The 24,489-nt window shown below is 39.4% G+C and overlaps 1 protein-coding gene across 1 annotated transcript in view; it reads right to left on the bottom strand.

The window, feature by feature from the left end:
* The window catches only part of FREM3 (FRAS1 related extracellular matrix 3), an 84,079-nt gene that overhangs the window by 53,950 nt on the left and 5,640 nt on the right, over positions 1-24,489 (bottom strand). The window contains 1 exon segment of the mRNA XM_045798633.2: positions 23,271-23,360. Within this exon segment, the coding sequence (XP_045654589.2) occupies positions 23,271-23,360 (90 nt within the window).

Consider the following 24,489-nt stretch of genomic DNA (forward strand, 5'->3'; position numbering starts at 1 on the left):
GTGTTCGTTTTCTACTGTCATGTAAAAATTGCCACAAACTTAGAAGCTGCATAAAACACATATATATTGTCTTATAGTTGTGGTCGATCAGGAAGACAGACTTGGCTTAGCTGGGTCGGTGTTAGCTGGACTGCATCCTTATTTGCTTCCGAGCTGTTCTGTAGGGATAGACGCTTCCGGGATTTGTCCGGCATAACCGACCACCGGGCCTGCACGTACACAGACCAACTAGGGAATGTTGTTTGTGAGGCTCACGCTGTGTGAATAACCTTGGGAGCCTGGCTATTTAAAATATATTATCTGGCCTCCAGGTCAGAATGGCCCTTCTGTTGTGGATGCCAGGAGCTATAAGTCTTGTCTCACATCCCCTCTGGCCCCAGGCTGGGCTGCTCCCCCAGAATGGAATCAGGAGGAGAGGCAGACACACAGCCCAGAATCCTTGGAAATCTAGAAACATGGTAACATGGAAATGCAGCTCGCTCCTAACTGCACATAGGTGAACAAATGTTTAATTTCAAACCCTGTTATCTGTCCCATAAATATAGCCCTTACGGGGACGGTCAGTTGGAAGTCTCACCTGAGAGGGGAACACTCCGCCCAGGCCTCTCAGTCGGGACCCCAGCCTGGCTGGCTCCACGGGGCTTCCCCAGCTAACGAGTTTGGATGTTGTAAGTACACAATTGGATGTAACTTTGCCTTATTCTCATCTCTTGCCTACTGTTCCCCTCATCTATGTGTAGATTCCTTTCCTCTTCTGTTTCGATTAGGTTTCTATAATAATAATAATAATAATAATAATAATAATAATAATAATAATAAAGTGTTCTTTCCTTTTCGAAACCAAAACATGGCTGTTGTGAATCTTTTGTTCCAAACACAAGCTCATTCAGATTATTGACAAAATTCATTTTCCTGTTGTTGTGGGACTGAGGGTCCCAGCTTCATACTGGCTATTGCTGGTTGCTGCCCTCAGCCTCTCGAGGCCTCCTGAACTTTCCTGCCGCGTGGGGCTTTCAACAGGTACTTGGCAATGTGGCCGTTTGCTTCTTCAAGGCCAGCAGAGAATCTCTCTAGTAGGTGCTAGCAAGAGAGACACTGATTTAAATTCAGGCATCAGAACAACAAATTAAATAATCTTCTGTCTACAAATTAACATTTAGGAACTTGGAGTGAAATGAAAAAAGTAATAAAATGGTTGGTAAGAATAAAAGGAAGAGGTAAATTAGAGTGGATCCAATTCTTTCCAATCTCCTAGCTGTACTTACTTTCCATTAAATGCACCCTATATGTTTTGCCATATAATTTATAACCAGGTTCTTCCTAAACAAACGTGAGTAAAGCAATGAGGTCCACTCATCTAGAGTGGCCCTGTGCCCCTTGGCATGTGAAGCTCCTGCCAAAGAGAGGGAAGAGTCAACTTTCCTAACCTTACCATACAACCACCCTTCAAACAGTATTTCCACACTGGTGTTCTATGACACCGTACTGCTTTGCAGTGAACTGTGCGGGGTATGCTGGGCCTTGTAATGAGACAGGTCAGAGTTAAAGAGATGTAGACGAAGGAATCCGAGCTCGCAGGGAGGAATGGCTGGTGGGAATAGCCCAAGCAGAGCTGCTCCCTCCATTTCTACGCCAGGTGGCCCAGGCAGGGAACCGAGTCCTGGAGCCACAGGCTGTAGCTAGGACCTAAAGCCTCCGTGGAGACCTGACTGTCAGAGACCCCTTCCAAATACCCCTGTTATACCTACACCACGGGGTTCCTGGTTGGGGCTCTTTTTCCCAACAAATGAGTTCACAGGAGAGAAAAATCAGAGCTGCAAAGGAAAATCAATTTAAGGCTTGAAAGGTGAAATTGTGTAGAAAAAAAAAATCACTCTTTCATGCTTAAGTAATTACAGAAAATGTGTCTGCCAGCATGACGCCATTTTATCAGAAAACCACCCAGGTGAAATAGTTACGGAAATGGCATGACCAGTCCCAACACTGTCACACGTGAGCAAACGAGAGAAGAGAAACGTTGCAGGCGGATGAAACCGTCTTCAGTGGTTCGTAAAATTGGAGTGTTTCACATCTAAAGAGTACTCTCTCATGGATATCTCCTCAGGGCTCTAAAACTAACATTTAGGAGGGTTTCCGATTAGCTGTTTCTGTCAACTTAACTTTTGAACTACAAGGCGAAGGTTTAGCTTTTGTGACATGCTACGCAGGCCTAAGCATGTAACAGGTAGTTCCAGATCTTTCACTTTGAGCAAGAGATAAGAGAACTCTCTGGCATCTGAGAAGTTCTAAATTAAAGAAACCATACATCTGTTAAACCCGTTATTTCTCAAACTTTTTTAAACACGGGATTTTTGTTTTTTCTTTTAACACAACAACATCTTTTAACAACTACTTCTATGGGGTTTCATTCAGGAAGTACCATTTAAATTATTTTGAAGTCATGCCACAGCCATATGAAAAAAAAATTCATTCCATCACTACTTCTCAAATCTTACACCAAAATAACCGTTAAGGACATATCATAGTGAACTTGTCCTGAGGAGGGGGGAGAACCAGGGTCCTGGGGCATAGCTAGAGGCCGTGAGCTTTGAAGTCTTAGAGATGTCTTAAAACTTCCCTGTGAATTTTGTAGTCTGCTTCATAATAGAAAAACCTGTATGTTAATGGAAGGTAAAACTGCTCAGGGGATCTGTGCCAAGTTTACTGAGTCTTCCCACACGCCCCCAAGCTCATGGACACAAACCCTGTATTAAGGACAGGTATTACTTGCAATAAGCATTATTGAAGTTATGAAGTCGCTATAGAAAACAGACTACGATCTTAGGTGACTGAGCCTCTCTCCTGCACCACACTACAGATTTCTCACCCTCTTATAAGTACAAATTTGAAAACGACTGATTTGTGCACACTTAAAAAGTACCTAGCCCTGGGGCTCCTGGGTGGCTCAGTCAGTTAAGCGATGGGCTCTGGATTCCGGCTCAGGTTACAACCCCAGGGTCCTGGGATGAGCCCACGTCAGGCTCCATGCTCGACAGGGAGTCAGCCTGAGAATTCTCTCTCTCTTTGCCCCTCCCTCCACCTCTCAAATAAATACGTAAATCTTAAAAAAAAATGCCTAGCCCTAACATGTGTTTTCAAAGGAAATTCAGTTGATTTCCTATTAGTTGACACTCATTATTAGTCTTCCAACTGAAATAAAAGGTTCCTCAAGGCATCAATGACAGCACATATTAAGCCCCGGGTTCTCTCTCTTTTTTTTTTTTTTTTTTAAGATTTATTTATTTTGAGAAAAAGAGAGAGAGAGAGAGATCATGTGAACGGGGGGAGGGGCAGAGGGAGAGGCAGAGAATCTCTGGCCCATTTCCCGCTGAGTGCAGAGCCCCATGCAGGGCTCAATCCCCTGACCCTGAGATCATGACTTGAAACCAAGAGTTAGTTGCTCAACTGACTGAGCCCCCCAGGCGCCCCTCCCCTTGCCCTGGATTCTTAAAACTTAGGGGAAGGCTTCCACTCCTAGGTATATATCTGAGAGAAATGAAAACATACACTCACACAAACACTTGCTTGTGACTGCTCCTAACATTATTCATAACTTCAAAAAGTGGAAACAAGTCAAATGTCCATCAGTTGATGAATAAATAAAAAATGGTATATACATATAATAGAATATTATTCATCCAGAAAAGGAGTAATGTACTGATACATGTTACAATGTGGATGAACTTTGAAAACATTACGCTAAGTGAGAGAAACCAGACAACAGACCACACATTCCATGATTCCATTTATACGAAAAGTTCACAATAGTCCAATCTACAGACAGAAAGTAGGTTAGCGGTCGGCAAGGCCTAGAGTGGGAAAGCAGGGTGGGGAAAATGAGAGTGACTACTAGTAGGTATGGGTTTTTTTCTGGGGCAATGAAAATGTTAGAAAACTAGATGGTGGTGACGGTTGTATATCCTGGGAATGTATTAAAACCACTGAATGGTATACTTTAAATGGGTGAATTGTATAATATATGAATTATGTCTCAATAAAGGTATTAAAATATTGTATTTACATTTCATATATTTCTATGTACTTCTATTTCATGTAAATAGATAGATTTTGTAAAAAACAAAACAAAAACTGAGGGGCAAGGGAAGCCCCAGGAAGGGCTGATTATATTCAACAATGCAAAACATAAAATAACTTAGCAGGGACTTGTTTAGCTGTACAGATTTTCTGCTGTTTGCAATTAAAGGCACAAGGGAAAACCAAGCTTTATGTATTCAATCCACAAAATGAAATCCAACAGGAGATACTAGAATTCTGCCTTTTTTTTTTTTTTTAAGATTTTATTTATTTATTCGACAGAGATAGAGACAGCCAGCGAGAGAGGGAACACAAGCAGGGGGAGTGGGAGAGGAAGGAGCAGGCTCATAGCAGAGGAGCCTGATGTGGGGCTCGATCCCAGAACGCCGGGTTCACGCCCTGAGCTGAAGGCAGACGCTTAACCGCTGTGCCACCCAGGCGCCCTGCTAGAATTATTTCATACCTTGACTATTTATTGCAGCAAATGAATCACATTTTACATTCCCTTAGTCATATTCAATTATACTGTTTCTGCAAACACATTCACATTTATCAAGTAACATATTAATCACATATGTACTTGTTTGTGTAATAATGGTTCTCAGAAAGCCTAAGCCTTCTTTTCTCCATAAAGTAGGTTAACGTAACTGAAAATTCTTGAACTTCTTTCCATAAGAATAATCCCCCTTAGACCTACTAAGATTATGCTGGATATCCAATAGATTTCAATAAAGCAGTTAACAGCATTCTTATAATTTTTTTTAAAGATTTTATTTATTTATTTGAGAGAGAGTACGAGAGCGTGCACAAGCAGGAGGAGTGTCAGGCAGAAGGAGAAGCATGCTCCCCGCTGAGCAGGGAGCCCGGGACTTGATCCCAGGACCCTGGAATCATGACCTGAACCAAAGGCAGACACTTAACTGACTGAGCCACCCAGGCATCCCATGCATTCTTACAATCTTAGGCCTAGAAGGGCCCTTGGAGACGAACAATTCAACTTCTTCATTTTTCAGAGAAGGACCAGCCCTCCATCAGGGAGCTAGCGGGCACTCGGTTCTCCTGATTCCCAGGCTTGTACTCTCCCGCTAAGCCTATCTCCAAATGGTAATTCATGATAGCAACGATGACACTGAATAAGGTTTAATCAGTTCCTGAAGCACTGATCTCAATCACAGTACTTTCCAGTTGTATAGTTTATAAAGGGCTTTCAGAAACGTAATTTATTACAGTCTCATCACATCCCACAAACCAGACAGAAATCAGCGTCTCTATTTTGGACAGAGTGTCAAAAAGGTGGTAAGATTTGCCCAAGACCATAGCGCTTGTAAGTACTGGCTCTGGAATGAGAACTTGACACTCAACATTTTCCAAGCCGAACTCATTATTCCTTGCCACCAGGTTCTCATGTTAGAAAGCTCCTGGGCATGTCTTTGTTTTAGGTGATACAAACAAAATTTACGGAACATGAAGTGTTTATGAAGTGAACAGTCCCCTTTAGGAGAACTGCAAAATGGGGTGGAAGACAAGAAGTTTTTTGCTGTTGTTTTTAAAGATTTTAATTAATTAATTAATTTAGTTAGTTAGTTAGCAGGGGGAGGAGCAGAGGGGAAGGGAGAGAGGGAATTCCAAACAGACTCCACACTGAGCGCAGAGCCCGACCTGGGGCTCAATCTCACTACTCCTGACATCATGACCTGAGCCAAAACCAAGAGTTGGACGCTTAAGCAACTGAACCACCCAGGCTCCTGGGCAAGAAGCTTTTATAGGATAAAGACCAAGGAATGGGGCACCTGGGTGGCTCTGTTGATTAAGCGTCTGTCTTTGGCTCAGGTCATGATCTCAGGGTCCTGGGATTGAGCCCCATGTCCATCATCCATCAGGCTCCCTGCTCAGCGGGAAGCCTGCTTCTCCCTCTGCCTTTGCCTCTCCCCCTTGCTTGCTTGTGTGCTCTCTCTTAAAATAAATAAAATCTTAAAAAAAAAATAAAACAGTATTTAAGAATAAAGACCAAGAAAGAAAGAAATGGAGACTATCTGATTGGCTGGGGCCATGTAGTCAACTTTGTTTGGGTGAGACGGCTCAGAGTTGGTTTGGCATTTGGAGACTGGATGACTGGGTACACTGTATTTCTGGTCAAGCGGAGCGTTTGCAGGGACATGAAAGTTATCTAAGTTTGGGCTCCCTGATGTGGCACCCTGGGCAGAAGCAGCTCCACCTCTGGCCTAGAAATTTATGTCAACAGTCCCCCTTTTTGATTATTCTCTTGACCATTCAAGAGGTTTGATCAAAACTATCAGTCTTAGCATGGCTCTCAGTTACCACTGCCTCTTCGGGTCTCAGTGTAGTTTGTACAAAAGGCAGTATTAATTAGGTTTGCATTCTTAGAGCTGGTTATGTTTTCTGTTCTCTTTTATTGTTCCAGTGGGAGATGGACCATCTGTCACTGGCCAATGGCTGCTCACATGCATTTAAAACTTTGAGAGAACACAGCATATAGGGAGATAATAATTGTTAGAAAGGAAACACCAGGCATCACTCTTGACTTCCTCTCTTTACTCCCTCAAATTCACGAACTGTCAATTCTAACTCCTACAAATCAAAAAAAATCTATCCACTTCTCTCCACACTTGTTTCTACCACTTAAGCTTATACCAACAATGTTTCTCACTTACTTTGCTTCAATCTCTCCCTTTCTACTTTTGTTTCTACCTGCGGTCTATTCTCTATAATGCAAAGTTATGTGCACAGAGCACCTGGTAATCGTGTCACCGCTCTGAACTTTTACTGTCTCTTCATCACCTTCAGGATAAAGTCTGTTGACACATTTAGAACATCCTTCCTGGTCTGGAGCCTGCTCACTGCCTCAGCTCCCTCCACAGCCTCTGCTCTCTGTCTACGCGGTCAGAGTGAGCTCACACAGTCCCCAGATTTCCTCTGCTATTTCTTGCTGTTATGCCTCTTTTCTATTCCCTTCATCTGGCTAAATTCCACTCATTCAGGTCTCAGCTTAGATTGTCGCTTTCTTAGAAGCTTCGTTTGAGTTCTGGATAAGATGCCTTGCACATTTGTTCTCAAAACAATCGAAGCTGACTCTTACTATAGCATTTACCCTCCCATTTAACTTATCCCCCATTGGACTGTAAGTTCCTTGACAGGAGGGACTGTGTCTCTTTTCCTGCCATATCCCATTAGCCTGGTAGATAACAGGAACTCCATAAACATTTGCTAATTAAATGAATGATACTTATGTCAGAAGAGTACTATGCCATTTCTGCAATTTGAGTCCAAGTTCTTCCTATGTGTTTCTTCTCATGGTTGGTGGCAATCGTACTCTGAATCCTAAACACCCGAATTAAGTGGCTACAATGTATTTCCCTTTGTAAAACGCAGAGCTGAAGCGAACCTGTGCATAACTGGCGCGGTCATGCTGACCGATACTGTTTAAAGGTTACGTGGCTTCTGTTTGGAGCAACGAAAGTTTTGAAAATATAGAGTGATGATGGTTGCACAAGACTGTGAATGAACGTATTTCATGATGTTTTAAATTGACTATAGTTCTACATGAGAGATGCAAATTGTTGAAGCTTTTATATTTTTTATTCTCTTTTCAGAACTCCAATATAACTGATTGATAAATCAACCACATTTGAGGAGCTATCTAGTTTTTCTTTTCTTTTTTTAAAGATTCTACTTATTTGACAGAGAGTACAAGAAGGGGGAGCAGCAGAGGGAGAGGGAGATGCAGGCTCCCCGCTGAGCAAGGAGCCCGACGTGATGCTCGATCCCAGGACCCTGGGATCATGACCTGAGCCGACGGCAGACGCTTAACCGACTGAGCCACCCAGGTACCCCTACTATATGGCTTTTCAAAATATACTCATCTAACTAGCCCTTATGCTTTGGTATACTGAAGGCCTGAACTTATACTTACCCACTGAAGTGTGTATTACGTTTTCTCAACATGTTTGTTGGTAAAGATGCCTATTATGTTATCATCTGAGAAAATCTGGTTCTGAAAGCATTTTTGAAGTTTAGTCATTGGTCTAGTTCAGCTGTACTGAATTTCCAAGATAATGCAAAATCACTATTTTTATGATTGCCCATTTCAGTTCTAGACATCAAACACTTGCCAGGATTTTACAGATTTAAATTAGTTTGCTTAGAGAAAAGAGAAGCCAGCATGCAGAGTTCTTGACATTTTTTTGTTTGTGCCGTGAAAGTGCTTAGGCAATCTGTGGAAGCCTCTGGTCCCCTTCTTTCAACTGTTTCTGAATGTATATGCGAAAATGCACAGAATTATGTAAAACTCAATTGTATTAAAAATGCAATTGTCAGAATATTCAAAAATTTTCTGAAGCTGTTATGGAAAACAATTTGGTGGTTACTGAAAAAAAAAAAACTAAGCATAGAATTAGCATATGAGACCTATCAATTCTACTCTTAGGTATATACCTAATGGAATTAATTATTCACAATAATGAAAAGTTAGAAACAAGGTATCTGTCAACAGGTGAATGGAAAAACAAAACATAGTATATGCACACAGTGGAATATTATTCAGCCATAAAAAGGAAGTACTGATACATCTGATACTGATGTGTGGATGAACTTTCAAGACATCATGTTCATGAAATAAGCTGGACACAAATGGACAAATATTGTATGGTTCCACTCATATGAAATATACAGAAAGACAAATTTATAGTGACAGAAAGGAGATTAGAGGTTACCAGGGACTGGGGGAAAGGGAGAGTGGGAAATTACTGTTGAATGTTTAGAGAGTTTCTGTTTGGGGTAAATATAAAATTTTGAAAATAGTGGTGATGGTTGCATGATACTGTGAATGCAATTAGTGCCACTGAATTATATGTGTAAAACTGGCTAAAACAACGAATTTATGCTCTCTGTATTACTACAGTCTAAAAAATTAATAATATACCCAAACCCATTGAATTGGGCACTTTAAATGGATGGATATGAATTATTGCGGTATGTGAATTATCTCATACGGCTATTAAAACAAGAAATTTCCGATAGTAATTACCACCAAAATTTCAAAGTAATGACGAATATAAAGGATACTTTGACATCTCTATACTTCCTATAACTTGACATTAAAATATCTATTATTTCTACTGATTACGAAGCCAAAAGTGCTGCTGGTCGTGTTATCGTTCATTGGCTACATTTATAATAGGGGGGAAAGCTATATTTTAGGTGGAGGTTAGTAAAAATAAAGATACCTTTTTTTTCCATTCAAGTTCACTGAACCTCTGAATTCTATCTACAGATCTCTTAAGATCTACAGATTTATTTTATAGAAAAGAAACTACAAAGGAGAAAAATTGGATTTGCCTTTGATGTCTTTAATTCATCTACATACATAATTCTGGCCGCTGAGACTCTGATGTGGGGCAGCATTTATGCATTTAAAAAAGGAAATGGGAAATCTTTACAGGTCTTCCCCCATATAATCACTGAGCTCCAGCAGTTCTACGCAGTCACTTAAAAAGACTAGGAAGTCATTGTCTCCAGAAAGCTATTATCTTTTCTCCTCATGCTGTGCCAACTGGTGCATATCCCACTTTTCTTTCACCACAGGAAGCAGAGACCACAGCCATTTTCAGTCTCTCCTAATTGCTTCCACGGAGGACCTCAACCGGCTCTCTCCTGAGCAAAGATGCTTCCAGCTATAACTCGACAACTCCACCCAGGGCCTGTCCTGAGCACCGCTGAGTGTCTGCCCGGATGATTAATGAGAGGACAGCTAGCTCCTCGAAGCTCATCATGGGAACGAAACTTTTTACATGGCTGATCTCAAAGGGATTCAATTTCCCTCCCTTCAGTAGGATTTTATTTTCTAGCAGATGTTTCTAGCGCTCTTGGCTTTTTTGGGTGGACATCATAACACCTCGTTCTGTTTCAAAGAATTTTTACTTGTAACCATAACAGATTGCACCCCTTCCTCAACACATTTGCTAGATATAATGAAGGTCAGGTATCAAGAATGTTCTCATTACAAGATGTAGGGATTGCTTTAATGACAGTATTGTTATCCTTTTTCAAACACTTTCTCAATAAGTACACCCATGGACATTATGGTTTCTGGACACTGCCTTGGAGAATGGAAAAGAAGGCCTAAGGAGAATTATGTAAATAAAGTCACAGGTGGAGGATATTGCAGGGCTGCGGAAAGAACCAAGAGGAATATGATAAGCATTCAGAGCTAATTTTATAAGTTGTGCAGAAGAAAGTAAAAGCAAATGAGGAAGAAAACGAGGATAGAAGGTGAAAGGAGCAGTAGACAGAAGAGAGGAAAAGCCGAAAACTGGGCTACCAAAGACAGCACTAACAAAGGATGTGGAGGCTCCGGGGGTCCCTCTGCTTGTGCCTCCCGGTGTAACAATACATTCCCGAGTTCACTTTCTTAATCTATTGTCAAAAAAGAAACCTGAAAGCCAAACATTCTACTTGCGCACCCTATTTCTAATAACATACCTAATGAACAAAACACTGTGATCCTTGATCATTTTAGCAGTTATCCCTTACCCTCAGTGTTGGCTTGAGATGTCAAGGGGCTGAAATCCCACGGCTACGGCGTTTCTGGTTTTGCGCTGCTCCCAGGGCACAGCCTCTGGAAACCTACCGGGTTAAGCGCCACGGACGTTCAGCGTGTTTTACTACCTGCTTTCCTGCCAATGAGGGCAGGGTTGCATATCCATTCTGCACTTCTTACATATGTTTTGTTTCTCCGTCAGTTTCTCATAAATCTGGGCTGAGAGCATGCAGATGCATATATGCCTGTTCATTCCCACTTTTTGTAAATTACTTCAGGGAAGTCCGAGTCACTATCATACCTAGAGACAATGTGTCTGGGTCCTGATGGAGAATGATGAGCAAAATGCCCGGCAGCCCAGCTTATTTGAAGCTCGACAGAGTGCAATCTGTTGATAATTTTTCTATTAAGAATATTGTCTTCAGTGACTCTGGTCATTCGAAACTATAGATGAGTCGTCTGACCTAAGTTGAAACACTGAGTTCTGATTTCTAAAAGTGGCAATGGCATCGTTCAGTCATTTGTGCTTCTTGCCTTCCTTACACTGAAGGGCTTGCCTGTACGCCTGTGACTATATAAACAGCAGCTTCCAGATATTTCCTATAATTTCTGTTTTAAATATCTTTTGCCTTCCAGAGAAACATGTGATTTTTGGACAAAGAGTCGGTCAATACATAAGGATAATTTTAATACTGACTTAATTTCATAAGGATTAGGATTTTGTGATGGTCTTATTCTTCCATATGCCTCCCTAGAATGTTCAAGGGCTAACAACAGTAATAATAATTTCACTCAATGTCACCGAGACTTGAAGACTGTGTGTAAAAATACTATTTTTAATCTATAGAATGGGGGATAATATCTATCTCATGATGATGCTGTGAACATGCAATGAGAGGCAAGATACTGAAATATCCAGCATAAGACCTGGGACGAGACAGATGTTCAATAAATGACGAGTCTGAATTTGAAATCAGAGTATTTTCCCTCATTATCAAGAAGATGGATACACATTAACTAGCCATTCCAAATGAGTCAAAATATTTTTCTCGTTTTAGAGAGCTCTGTGTGTTCATCTATACCTCGTAAACTAATATACATATATGTGCGTATACACACATATGTATTTGTTTTCTTATAATTATCTATTAATTAGGTACATGTGTTATGTACACAGAATTTAGGATCTAATCTGGAGGCTGTCAAATTTTATTTTAAATCGGTCCCTGAAGTGATTATTTAAGAGGCTGTTTACATAACACAAGACAAAAACAGCTTGGCTGTTTTTAAGCAATAAATTCTCTTTTCAAGCAATAAAATGTTTCTTAAATTGATGTATGTGGTAATGAGGATATTTAGCAACTGGAAGATGAGAAACTGGAGATACACAATAACATGATCTAAACGAGACACTCCCTGAATACAGTAGGTATTGATTTACTAGTCGAGAATACTAAGAGAGCATCGTTCATAGTATTTCTTGGCTTTCAAAAACATTTTCTCCTTTCATTAATCATCTTTGTGAAGTGTGATTATTTTCTTGTACCAGAGCTTTCCTAGGTTACTGCATGCTCAACCTGGCTTTCTATTTTTATACGTGGAATTGCACAGTTTAAAAAATAGAGTATGGTTCAAAAAATAAGCCTGTCTTTTATTTTATGGGGAGAAAAATATGAACAAAATGCTTTCATGCAAATACTCAAAGATAAAGAGACCAAAGCCATTTCTCTTTGAGGTTGTTTGCTGTGGATCATAAACTCCAAAATACATTTAGTTTTTAATTTCAAAAGTCTCCTCCCAAATTATCCACAACTATGATCAATGTTATTTTTTGAATCACAACTATGACTAAGCATACAGCCTCTACAAATCATAAAATGAATTTGAGATTTGGTCATTTTTTCATGAATTTGTATTTATCTTTTTATTCAACCACTATGATTTGAGCACCTATCACATGCCAGGTGTCGTCGGGGAGCATGTCAATTCTAGCACAGATTATGATCAGGATTACATGATTTGATTGAGCGTATCAACTTAATTAGCCAGATTATCTCCTCTATTTCTTTACCTGGCATACATAGCCCCAACTACAATTCTAAAGAGCTCCCATTTCCATAAAGATTAAAAATCAGACAATAAGTAAATAAAATTTATCTGCCATCTCCCAGACCTCCAGGACTTTAAACATTAATGGAAGACATAATTACAGCAAGACGTATGTGTGTGTGCTAACGTTTGCTTATGTAAAAACAATTTTTGTTTTCATGTGGAATAGGACTATGGATGGGAACAGGAGAGAATTTTTGCTTTTTATTTTATACTCTTTTGTACTATTTGGATATTGTACTTATTTATACTATTTTGTACTTTTTGAATATTTGTACTGTTTGTGCACATATTTTTAGTTTTAAAAAATGTGGCCGAAAACATTAGGGGTGTTTTAGCACCAACAGAATAAAATGGAGAACTGAGAAAATCATCTGGAAATCATTTCACTTTTACCTCAGTATCTGCAGAACTTTTATCTCAAATCCCCACCTAATTTTCTATGTGGAAACTAAGTAAGAAATTCTACTTGTTATTAAAGTATATGAACAAAGCAGCTATGTTTCTCAAACATGGGCAAGCTGTTGTCAAAGAAAAAAAAAGGTATGGGACTTGTCTAGGATTAAGAGGTTTAAAAGTGTTCCTACACTATGAATAAGGTTAAGAGTCAAGCACCCAGTACTGATGTACAATATTTTATAAAATGTGACTTAGACTCAGCCCTTCTGTGTGTCATGTAAATGGATGAGGTTGTCACCTCGCGGTGGTCCTCATGACCCCATTGACTAGTGAGCTAGAAATTAGCAAAACTTCTTTTGACCTGTACTCAGAGAAGCAGACCATCTTGGGACAGTTCACTGTACCTGTGACTTTAGACTTAATTCTAAATTGCAGACTCAGTCCTTGCAAGTTCAGCATGGCAGACCTCAAAAACCCCCAAAACAGAGACTCCTCCAGAGTCTGCCCTGGCAGAGCCAAGGAAGCAAGAAATCTGGAGGGTTTCTGGGAGCACCTACAGCAGAGAAGGCTTTGCTCATTTTTTTTCTTTGCTCATATTTTTTAACTGATAAGGATTAATAGTAAATTTTTGGAATAAACTGCTCTCACATTTTCTATCTGAACTACATGTCTGTCTTGTACCCTCGTACGAGAAAGCCTCGTATGTCTGAAGCAATGATGAATTTAGGGAAAAGTTAGAATGTTTTCGACATGCAAATATCCAGGTTAAATGAGCAAAAAGGTATGCATTCACAACTATAGGAAAAGAGTCAGTTCATGGCAGCTTTGAACATGAGAGAGAAAAGATATAGCCATATATATGTAAAAATAATTTTTGGTTTACATAGCCATAAAATAAAATATTATATAGCTGTTTACAAAGGATAAGGCAGGTAAGGTAGATCTGTTTGTGCTGGGTTAGTGTATGTCTGGATATAGATGTACATTAAACAAAAGGCTCAGAGCCAAGCACAAAAAGTAATCTCTTTTGTGTAAATAAAAAGGATATACATATATTTTCTGCTATGTGATTAAGTTTTTTTTTTTTGAAAGAAAACAGAAGGAACGAGTTCTCTTTTGGTAAAGGGACTAAGTATCAATGCACAGTTTATTATTATTCTTTAACTACGTACATGTATTTATTTTAAAAAAATATTTATAGCAAGGTATCTGGTGGAGGAATTACTGGCCATTTAAAAAATTTTAGACTATTTATGTTAAAAGTACCCATACAGTCAAGTATTTTAATGCAGAATTGTAGACTTAAAGCTTTCAGCTGGAAGTATAATTAGCAAGGCTAAGAACAAGGTTTAAATAGTGTGACATGAAGGTAGTTTTCACTGTTGTTCCTTACCATTCTGCCATTCATCGAATGCACTCCTAAAAAGGACTCAGTAGTGGAGGTTGTGAAAAGGTGTCTCCATTTCTAAAAGAATTAGTTTGTAGCAAAATATTACTGTGGGACAGTTACACTCCAGGTATGGCCTCCAAACAGAGATAGGAAATATGGCTGACGTGACTGTCTAGACAGTTTGTAAGGCAATCCAAATATAAGGACCTCTTCCATTTTTTAAAAAATAATCAATTGTTTCAGTATGAAAGTGAAAAAATCAAATTAAATCACAAATGACATAAAGGGAAGATTACCTAGCATATTTCACAAAGGAGAGGGGATGACATTAAGTTTTGCTTAGCATGGTATGAGCACACCCAACCTTCTAGCTTTTTCCGATACCTTGTGATCCTGAACTAATTCTTCCACAGACTGAGCATGGGGACACCGGTGGTGAGCCTTTTCTGTCCCTCTAGCTGTCTGCTCCATTGCCTCTGGACCGGCCTTGGTTATAGCTTGCCAAGAGTTAACAATTCATTTCTGGTCGTGGTATGAAGGAATAATAGATACCAGAAAGAAGGGCTCATGAGGGAAGGGTCAGCAGCAAATATAACCGTTGATTCCTTCCCGCCTGAGAAGAACCCACAGGTCCTCCTCTGTTTGGATTCTTAAATCCATTACATGATTATGGGGGACTTTTTGAATTATTTATAAGCCAGAACAACATGTTTAGCCATTTAAATCAATATTATGGATCCAAGTTGGTTGTGATGTAGTCCAGTGTTCTTTTTTCTTAAATGGAAATTGCTTTTTGTTTTTTCTCTGATAGTAGTGTTCATTGTAAAGCATTTACACAAGAAAATGTAAAGAAAAGTCAAAAGAAATAAAGATAACTTAGAATCTATCACTGCCATTATAAACCATTTTTAACATCTCGCTACATATACTTTAGACTTTTTCCTATGTCTGTCTATATATAGGCAGGTATACCTGAAAATGCAATCATCCTTTACAACTTTACAGTTTTCTACTTGGTTTTCTTTTTAACGATACATTGGGAACCTCTTTCCACATTATATATGGGTCTATTACGACATCATCCTGAAGACCGGCAGACATTATAGCCTCACAGCAGTTACACTTTGGCTGCATGACGGTCATAGAAATATATTGAATGTCTTGTCTCTTCATGACATTGCCTCCTGGTTTCTCCTGAATTTGAATTCTTTGGCTGCTCATTTTTATCTCTCTCTTCTGCATTCTGTAGGTCTTTGCTTTTAACCCCCACTCTCTTCTTACCACTGTTTTTATTTAAAATAAAATTAGAATTGTGTGGGAAATAAGAGTAAATAGACTTCAAGAAAGGGCTTCTTTGAGGCCAGTGTGAAAATATCGGGCCACAGATTTTCAGTTGACTATTCAGAGACATTTTCTGCCTTGCTCTCGAACTCTTCGATGTGTTCAAGAGAGTTTCAAGTCCTACACAGTGTGGTATTACCTTGGCTGTTGGGCAGACTCACTGGTCTTACAGTTAGTTCTATCACTGGTCCTAAAAAACCTTTTGGTTGCTCTTACTTTACTTTCATAGCTTGCTTGAAAAAGACACTTTACCTAAACGGAAAACTTACACTCACAGGGACCATGAGACATGTATCAGGTCAAATTAAAGAAAAATTCAAATATCAAAATGCATAGTGTTAATCAGTTTGGTTTTAGACACTGAATAATTTAAGAGGAAATAAAACAATTTGTTTCAGGTCCTAAGGAGAATGTGAAATATCTATAGCACATCCCCAAACTAAAATTGTCTCGTTCCCATATAATCATTTAGTGTGGCTTATGAGAAAGTATTGACTTATGTTTCTAATGGTTCCTTTGTATGGATCATTTTAATTCTTCAAGCCCATTCCTTCACCTTAAAATCTGAGATAATAATTTCTGTCTTACAGGTTATATAGTAAGGATCAATTGGAATAACACCTGTAAATCTCTTTGTAGAAACATTAAGTGTCATATAAATTTAAGGTTATATTATATGGTAAGTAGAACAGATCCATTCAGCATTACATATAGTAGAGATATGCAAAATTTCGAGACAAATCTATGAGTATAATGACTTACGGAGAGGGAGATGGACGAACTTGACAGTATGCTTAATTGGCACAGTTCAGAGCTTTAGAAATCAAAAATGCATTCTCTATTTTACCAGTGGATTTCATGATAACCTTGAACATAATGAAATTCATCACCAATGTTATAAAAAAGACTGAGCTCTTATATACCAATGGCCTTAGTCTGAGTTACTCAAAATTGATGATGCAGAAACACATAGAACATACTAACTAGGTACGTTGTAAAAAATTTCCATTTGAATTCCCAGTTCAGCTGTGTACACAAGTACAGGTATGTGCATAACTATGGGAGAGGAAAGAAGAAAAGAAAACTCGTATTTATTGGGGAACTGATATACTCTGGGTGTCCTATTACATTTTTGGCATATGTCACTTCATTTAACTCTAGCAGAGCAAGAAGAAAAAGGCACAATTGCTACAGGAAACAGGACGCGGATAGGCAAGGTATTCCTGTGGGTGGGGCTCAGCATGCAGTGGCAAAGCCTAGAATGGTGGATCCGAGTTACTTTCTCTTCTTCCTTTGTCTCCTTAGTGGACTTTTTTTTTCTTAGTGGGTTTCTGATAAATATGAAATCAGTTTAAAAGTGGGCAGAGAAAAAGATGAGAAACCAAGAGTTCCAGGCAAGACCCCAATAAGATAATTCACCATAATAGTTTAAAAGTTGAATATTTGGGGACCCCTGGGTGGCTCAGTCTATTAAGCATTTGTCTTTGGCTCAGTCATGATCCCAGCGTCCTGGGATGGAGCCCCACGTTGGGCTCCCTGCTCAGCAGAGAGCCTGCTTCTCCCTCTGCCTGCCTCTGCCCCTGCTTGTGCTCTCTGCCTGTCAAATAAATAAATAAAGTCTCCAAAAAAAAGTTGAACTTTTTATATCATCAACCGATCTAACTATAGATGTTCAGGAATAAATTGTTAAATTTCTTTTTACCTGAAAGAAGAGAAATACAACACTTGGTGTCTCAGCTAATAATTCTAACGATAATAACACCTGCCATGTGTTTGCTTTGTGCCAGGCACTCTTCTGTGCCTCGTGCATGTTTTTCTTTAGTACTTGTGATACTTAGGATGGTGCCCCCTAAAGACGTCCACATCTTAATTCCCAGAACCTGTGCATGTATCACATGGCAAAAGGGACTCTGCAGGTGTGATTACAGATTCTGAGATGGGGACGGGATTATCCGTGTGAGCCCAATGTCATCCCAGGGACTCTTGTAGGGGAAGAGGGAGGCAGGAGAGTTGGCGCCAGAGTGGGACAAACGAGAACGACTGGACACTTCAGGCTTTGAATATGGACGAATGGGACCATTTCTAGAAGCTAGAAAGGGCAAGGATGTGGGCTCTCCCCTAGAGTCTTCAGAAAGGGAGGCAGCCTTGCCCAAACCTAGATTTTAGCCCAGTAAGAACCACTTTCGTCTTCTGAATGACAGACTTGTAAGTCTGTGTTGTTTTGAGCCACTAAATGTGTGGTAATTCATGGTAGCAGCGATGGGAAACCACTGAAATCCTCATAATAATCCTACGAGATATACACTATAATCATCTCCAGTTCACAGATGAGCAAACTAAAGCACAGTTTCTCAGAGACGCAAAGCACTACACGGCGGCACTGGGCTTTGAGCGCAAACGGCCTGGTTTCAGAGCCTATGAACCGGAAGCCTTCCTGCTATGCAGCCTGGGGTCCTAATAAATTGCATCTCTAGAGTCATATTGCCACCACCTTCGCCTTTAAGTCCCTGAGCTCACCTGAGGATGTGCATGACGCACAGTCCTAGAGGCAGGGCACGGTCTTCTCTTAATGCCTTGAAAGCTGGTACCACTACCACTTTCCACCACCACCACCATCAACAACAAATTCGACTTCTGCCCACTGGTAACAAATGCATCCCTAGAAGTGTGTCCAGTTCCAAAAGCTTAGATAACTGGAAGCAGCACCTTCTGTTAGTGCTATAGGCTGTCAAGATAAAAAATATGAATAAATTGTCAGTCTAATTCCATTAGGGAAATATTTTAAAAATTGGGATATTTTATCTTTTATTATTTTACATTTATTTTAAGATTTTATTTGTTTATTTGACAGAGAGAGAGAGAAAGCACAGCAAGGAAAGTGGCAGGCAGAGGGAGAGGGAGAAATAGGGTTTCCACTGAGTGGGGAGCCTGGTATGGGGCTCCATCCCTGACCCTGGGATTACAACCTGAGCCGAAGGCAGATACTTAACCGACTGAGACACCCAGGTGCCCCCCCCCCAATTGGGATATTTAAAAAAAAAAGATCAGGTTGGCTCTTGTAGAGAAATACATTTATAAAACTTGAAAATACCTGACACAAAAACGTTTAAGCGAGTTCTTCCACAGTATTCCAAGAATGCTCAAAATGGGCAGATAGGGATCTTAGCTCTGTACACGATGCTCAGAAAACAATAAAAAAAAAATCCAGGGAACAAATAAAAAAACAATAAAAATAAAAACAAAACAAAACAAAAAAAATCCAGGGAACAAATAAATGCATAAGTATCGAATCAGCATAGGGACATCCAACTATGAGCAAATGGGTCCTCAAATATTTTGGAGTCTGTGTTTCGTTATTATTATCACTTTAATTTACTAGAGGCTTCTTTGTGAGGTGAGGAAGTGCTGTCTTTGACTTATTCCCTGACTTTTGTGCATGGTTTTGGCTTCATGAAGACAGTGGTGTAGCAGTGGTGGTTAAGAACCTTGGCTTTGGAATCTGCAATATTTGGGTTTGCTTCCAGTTCACCTGCTTATTACCTGTATGACTTCAGTCCAGTTAGTCAATCTTGGTGCCTTTATTTTAAAATGGGCATCATAATGTTTACCTCTTATTTTACAGTGAGGATCAGAAGTCATAATGTATACAAAATCAATGCTCAGAAATCAGTTGCATTTCTATACACGAATAACGAGACCGAAGAAAGAGAAATTAGGGAATCCATCCCATTTACAATAGCATCAAAAACCATACGTTACCTTGGAATTAACTTAACCAGAGACGTAAAGGACCTATATTCTAGAAACTATAAATCACTCTTGAAAGACATTGAGGAAGACATAAAAAGATGGAAAGATATTCCATGCTCATGGATCGGAAGAATTAACATAGTTAAAATGTCCGTGCTACCCAGAGCAATCTACACTTTCAATGCTATCCCAATCAAAATACCGAGGACATTTTTCAAAGAACTGGAATAAATAGTCCTTAAATTTGTATGGAAACAGAAAAGGCCCTGAATCTCCAAGGAACTGTTGAAAAGGAAAAACAAAGCTGGGGGCATCACAATGCCAGATTTCGAGCTGTACTACAAAGCTGTGATCACAAAGACAGCATGGTACTGGCATAAAAACAGACACATAGACCAATGGAACAGAATAGAGAGCCCAGAAATGGACCCTCGGCTCTTTGGGCAACTAATATTTGATAAAGCAGGAAAAAACATCCGGCGGGAAAAAGACAGTCTCTTCAATAAATGGTGCTGGGAAAATTGGACAGCTACATGCAAAAGAATGGAACTTGACCACTATCTCACACCATACACAAAAATAAACTCCAAATGGATGAAAGACCTCGATGTGAGACAGGAATCCATCAAAATCATAGAGGAGAACATAGGCAGCAACCTCTATGACATTGGCCAAAGCAACCTTTTTCATGACACATCCCCAAAGGCAAGAGAAACAAAAGATAAAATGAATTTATGGGACTTCATCAAGATTAAAAGTTTCTGCACATCCAAGGAAACAGTCAGAAAAACTAAGAGGCAGCCCACGGAATGGGAGAAGATATTTGCAAATGACACTACAGATAAAGGACTGGTATCCAAGATCTACAAAGAACTTCTCAAACTCAATACACGAGAAACAAATAAACAAATCAAAACATGGGCAGAAGATATGAACAGACACTTTTCCAATGATGACATACAAATGGCTAACAGACGCATGAAAAAATGTTCAAAATCATTAGCCATCAAGGAAATTCAAATCAAAACCACACTGAGATACCACCTTACGCCAGTTAGAATGGCAAAAATAGACAAGGCAAGAAACAACAATTGTTGGAGAGGATGTGGAGAAAGGGGATCCCTCCTACATTGTTGGTGGGAATGCAAGTTGGTACAGCCACTCTGGAAAACAGTGTGGAGGTCCCTTAAAAAGTTAAAAATTGAGCTACCCTATGATCCAGCCATTGCACTACTGGGTGTTTACCCCAAAGATACAGACGTAGTGAAGAGAAGGGCCATATGCACCCCAATGTTCATAGCAGCAATGTCCACAATAGCTAAATCGTGGAAGGAGCCGAGATGCCCTTCAACAGATGACTGGATTAAGAAGTTGTGGTCCATATATACAATGGAATATTACTCAGCAATCAGAAAGAACGAGTTCTCAACATTTGCTACAACATGGACGGCACTGGAGGAGATAATGCTAAGTGAAGTAAGTCAAGCAGAGAAAGACAACTATCATATGATTTCTCTCATCTATGGAACATAAGAACTAGGATGATCGGTAGGGGAAGAAAGGGATAAAGAAAGGGGGGGTAATCAGAAGGGGGAATGAAACATGAGAGACTATGGACTATGAGAAACAAACTGAGGGCCTCAGAGGGGAGGGGGGTGGGAGAATGGGATAGACTGGTGATGGGTAGTAAGGAGGGCACGTATTACATGGTGCACTGGGTGTTATACACAACTAATGAATCATCGAGCCTTACATCGGAAACCGGGGATGTACTGTATGGTGACTAACATAATATAATAAAAAATCATTAAAAAAAAAAAAGAAGTCATAATGTATACAAGCATTGCCTGGTCTGCAAAAAGTACTCAAGAATGGTAGCAATATAAAATTCACATTTATCATCACAGATTGACCCTTGTTTCTGATGTCACTCAGAAAGTACAGTGTCCGAGTCAGATACACATCTTTTTAGAATATCATCCCTCTAGAAAACAGAAAGAAAAATAGTCGCCATAAACTATTTGAATCTCACATGTGCTTAATGTTAGTGAGTTAGTTTAGAAGGCTTAAATTCAGCTTCATCTTTGCTTTTTTTTTTTAAAGATTTTATTTATTTATTTGACAGAGATAGAGACAGTCAGCGAGAGAGGGAACACAAGCAGGGGGAGTGGGAGAGGAAGAAGCAGGCTCATAGCGGAGGAGCCTGATGTGGGGCTCGATCCCATAACGCCAGGATCATGCCCTGAGCCGAAGGCAGACGCTTAACCGCTGTGCCACCCAGGCGCCCCTCAGCTTCATCTTTTTAGTGACTTTGGTCCTTGGGAACTTGGGGAATGAAGGAAAGATCAGATTTTACACTTTAAGTGAGAAGATGGAGAGGAGGGGTCAGTGGTTTCCACTGTAGTTAGTCTCATCAGAAGAGGAGAAGGTAACTCATTATTTTTTTTTTTAAAGACTGTGTTTATTTATTAGAGAGAGAGAGAAGGGCAAGCAGGGCAAGCGGCAGGCAGAGGGAGAAGCAGGCTCCCTGCTCAGCAAGGAGCCCAACACTGGGCTCGATCCCAGGACCCTGGGATCATATCCTGAGCCAAAAGCAGATGCTTAACTGACTGAGCCACCCAGGAGCCCAAGGTAAGTCATTATTAATGAGTATCGACTTTGTGCTAAACACTTTACATATATTATCTCACTTAATCCTCTTGGCAGCCCTTTGGAAGTGGTATGGAGACCACCATTTTATACCTGAGTGAAATGAATCACAGAGAGGACCAGCTTACTTCTTTCAAGGTCACACGGGGTAAGCTGGGATTCAAACTCAGTCTTCATATAGGACTGTTTTCCCAAACAGTCCTGAATGATTGTATATGATTGAGGAAGAAAATGCATGTAACTTACTAGGAATGAGTAATGATTTTTACTGAAAGAGGTTATCGAGTGGCAAGCAGCACACGGGCATAATTTTTGCAATTATTCTGTCATACTGCAAAACACTTTTTCTTTGACAACATAATCAGCCCATTCCTAGCGGAGCAGAGTGCCTTCTGTCAGCTCCTTGCTTCCTATTATGCTACTTTGAAGGCAGAGAAAACAGATACAGGTGCAGCATACACAGGCGGTTTTTAAAGCAAGTTTTCTTCTATGCTGGTCGACACGTTTTTCACCATCCAGGAAGATTACAATTTGGAGATCAAGGAGATCCAGGAAGATTACAATTTGGAGATCAATTTGGAGATCAAGGAGATCACCCAATTTGTGATGATACAATTTGGAGATCAATAAGATTCAGTTCTGGAGCTGAAAATCCTAACAAACTCTAAAGGTGGACTTTCTAATTTGTTCCAGAAGGACAGAAACCACCAGTCAGATTCTCAGAACCACTGGAAGAGACTGACTTGCCTATAGGATGCCACACATAATCTAGGTCAGGTAAAATACTTCATATCTTATTCTTGAGATTCCTTGTCGCTTCCCCTTCCAAAACAGTAATTTGTCAAGAATCATTTGGCTTAGGATTGCAAATAGAGCAAACAGAATTCATATGTTTGTATTATGACATATACCAATTGTGATTACTATGTAAATAATTTTTTTCAGTTTCATATTGATTTTAAATAACCAAGACTCCCTTTTAAGGTTTCAATATTGACTTACTGTTGTCTTCAACAGAGAAGTAGAAGATATCCTTTGTCGCTTTGCTGCCTTCATTCAAGATGTAGCGGATCCTCCTTTCGTCAATGTCAGCTAATAAAAGAGTGAGTATCCCTCGTCATATTGGCATAATAGAAAACGAGTATGAGAACTTCAATGGTTTAAGGCATAAAAATACTACAACAAAGAAATTTTAAAATGGTTAAATGCATGCAAATCTAACTTCTAAAAAATGATTAAGTGAACATGAATCTAATTTTTTCTTAAAGTAACATTGGCAAAAATAGAACATTAGTTTAAAATTCTGTTACGGTGCTCTGTGTATGATCTGTGGGATAATCGCCAAGAAAGCCATTCTAGTGCTGCCCATGTTACAGCATCCTGGCCCTCTCTGGAAAGCGGAGTCCATCTGGTTTAGGTCTTCTGTACAAGCCGGGGGCTTGCATGATGGTAGTTCTTCATGAACTTTTAGTCAAAATGAATTTAAACAAGAATAACTGCTGCAGTCTAAGAAAAAAGAAAATGGGACTAAAATCATGATTTTGTTATTACCTATTCTCTTGGATTTTTGAGAACTTGTCACTTGGTCTATAATTGTGTTTTTTACATTAGTTATTACTCTATTAAAGAATTTGCATTTTGGGGGTATTTATTCATAAAGATAATTCTTATAAAACCATATGATTTCATCAGCTTTAGAAGCAATTCTGAAAATGTAACTAAACGATTTTTAAACACCCTTCGTAAGTTTTACTCTAAGATTGCATTTAGGTCTATATGTATCATACATAGAAAATTCCACGTATCTCTTCACATCTCATGCATAAAGCTACATGGAAAAGTTTTAAGACAATGTAAAGAGCTGCCAAAGACAGCAAGTGTCACATTACCCGGGGGGGGAAAAAAAAAGAACCTGCCTCAATTCACCATTAGTAGTAGTGACAAATATATTTAAAAAAAGATCTTAAAAACATAACTCTTCACACACTTAGGAAAATTTAGTTCTACGCTTTTTTTTTTAGATGCAGAAGTTACATTTGAATAGCATGAGAAAATGGGCTGTGTAATATTTATCTCCAAAATCTAAGTACAAAATATCATCTTCAGAAATCTAAACTTACTGATAAACTATGACAACAATTCCTAGGTATGTCATTCTTTACTAAAAATTTGAAATTAAACTAATATTATCGAAATTAATGTAATCATATCTTACGATGAT

The sequence above is a fragment of the Ursus americanus genome, chromosome 13 (assembly GCF_024610735.1).
Source record: "Ursus americanus isolate L20-20 chromosome 13, mUrsAme1.1.p, whole genome shotgun sequence".
NCBI classification, from domain to species: Eukaryota; Metazoa; Chordata; class Mammalia; order Carnivora; family Ursidae; genus Ursus; species Ursus americanus.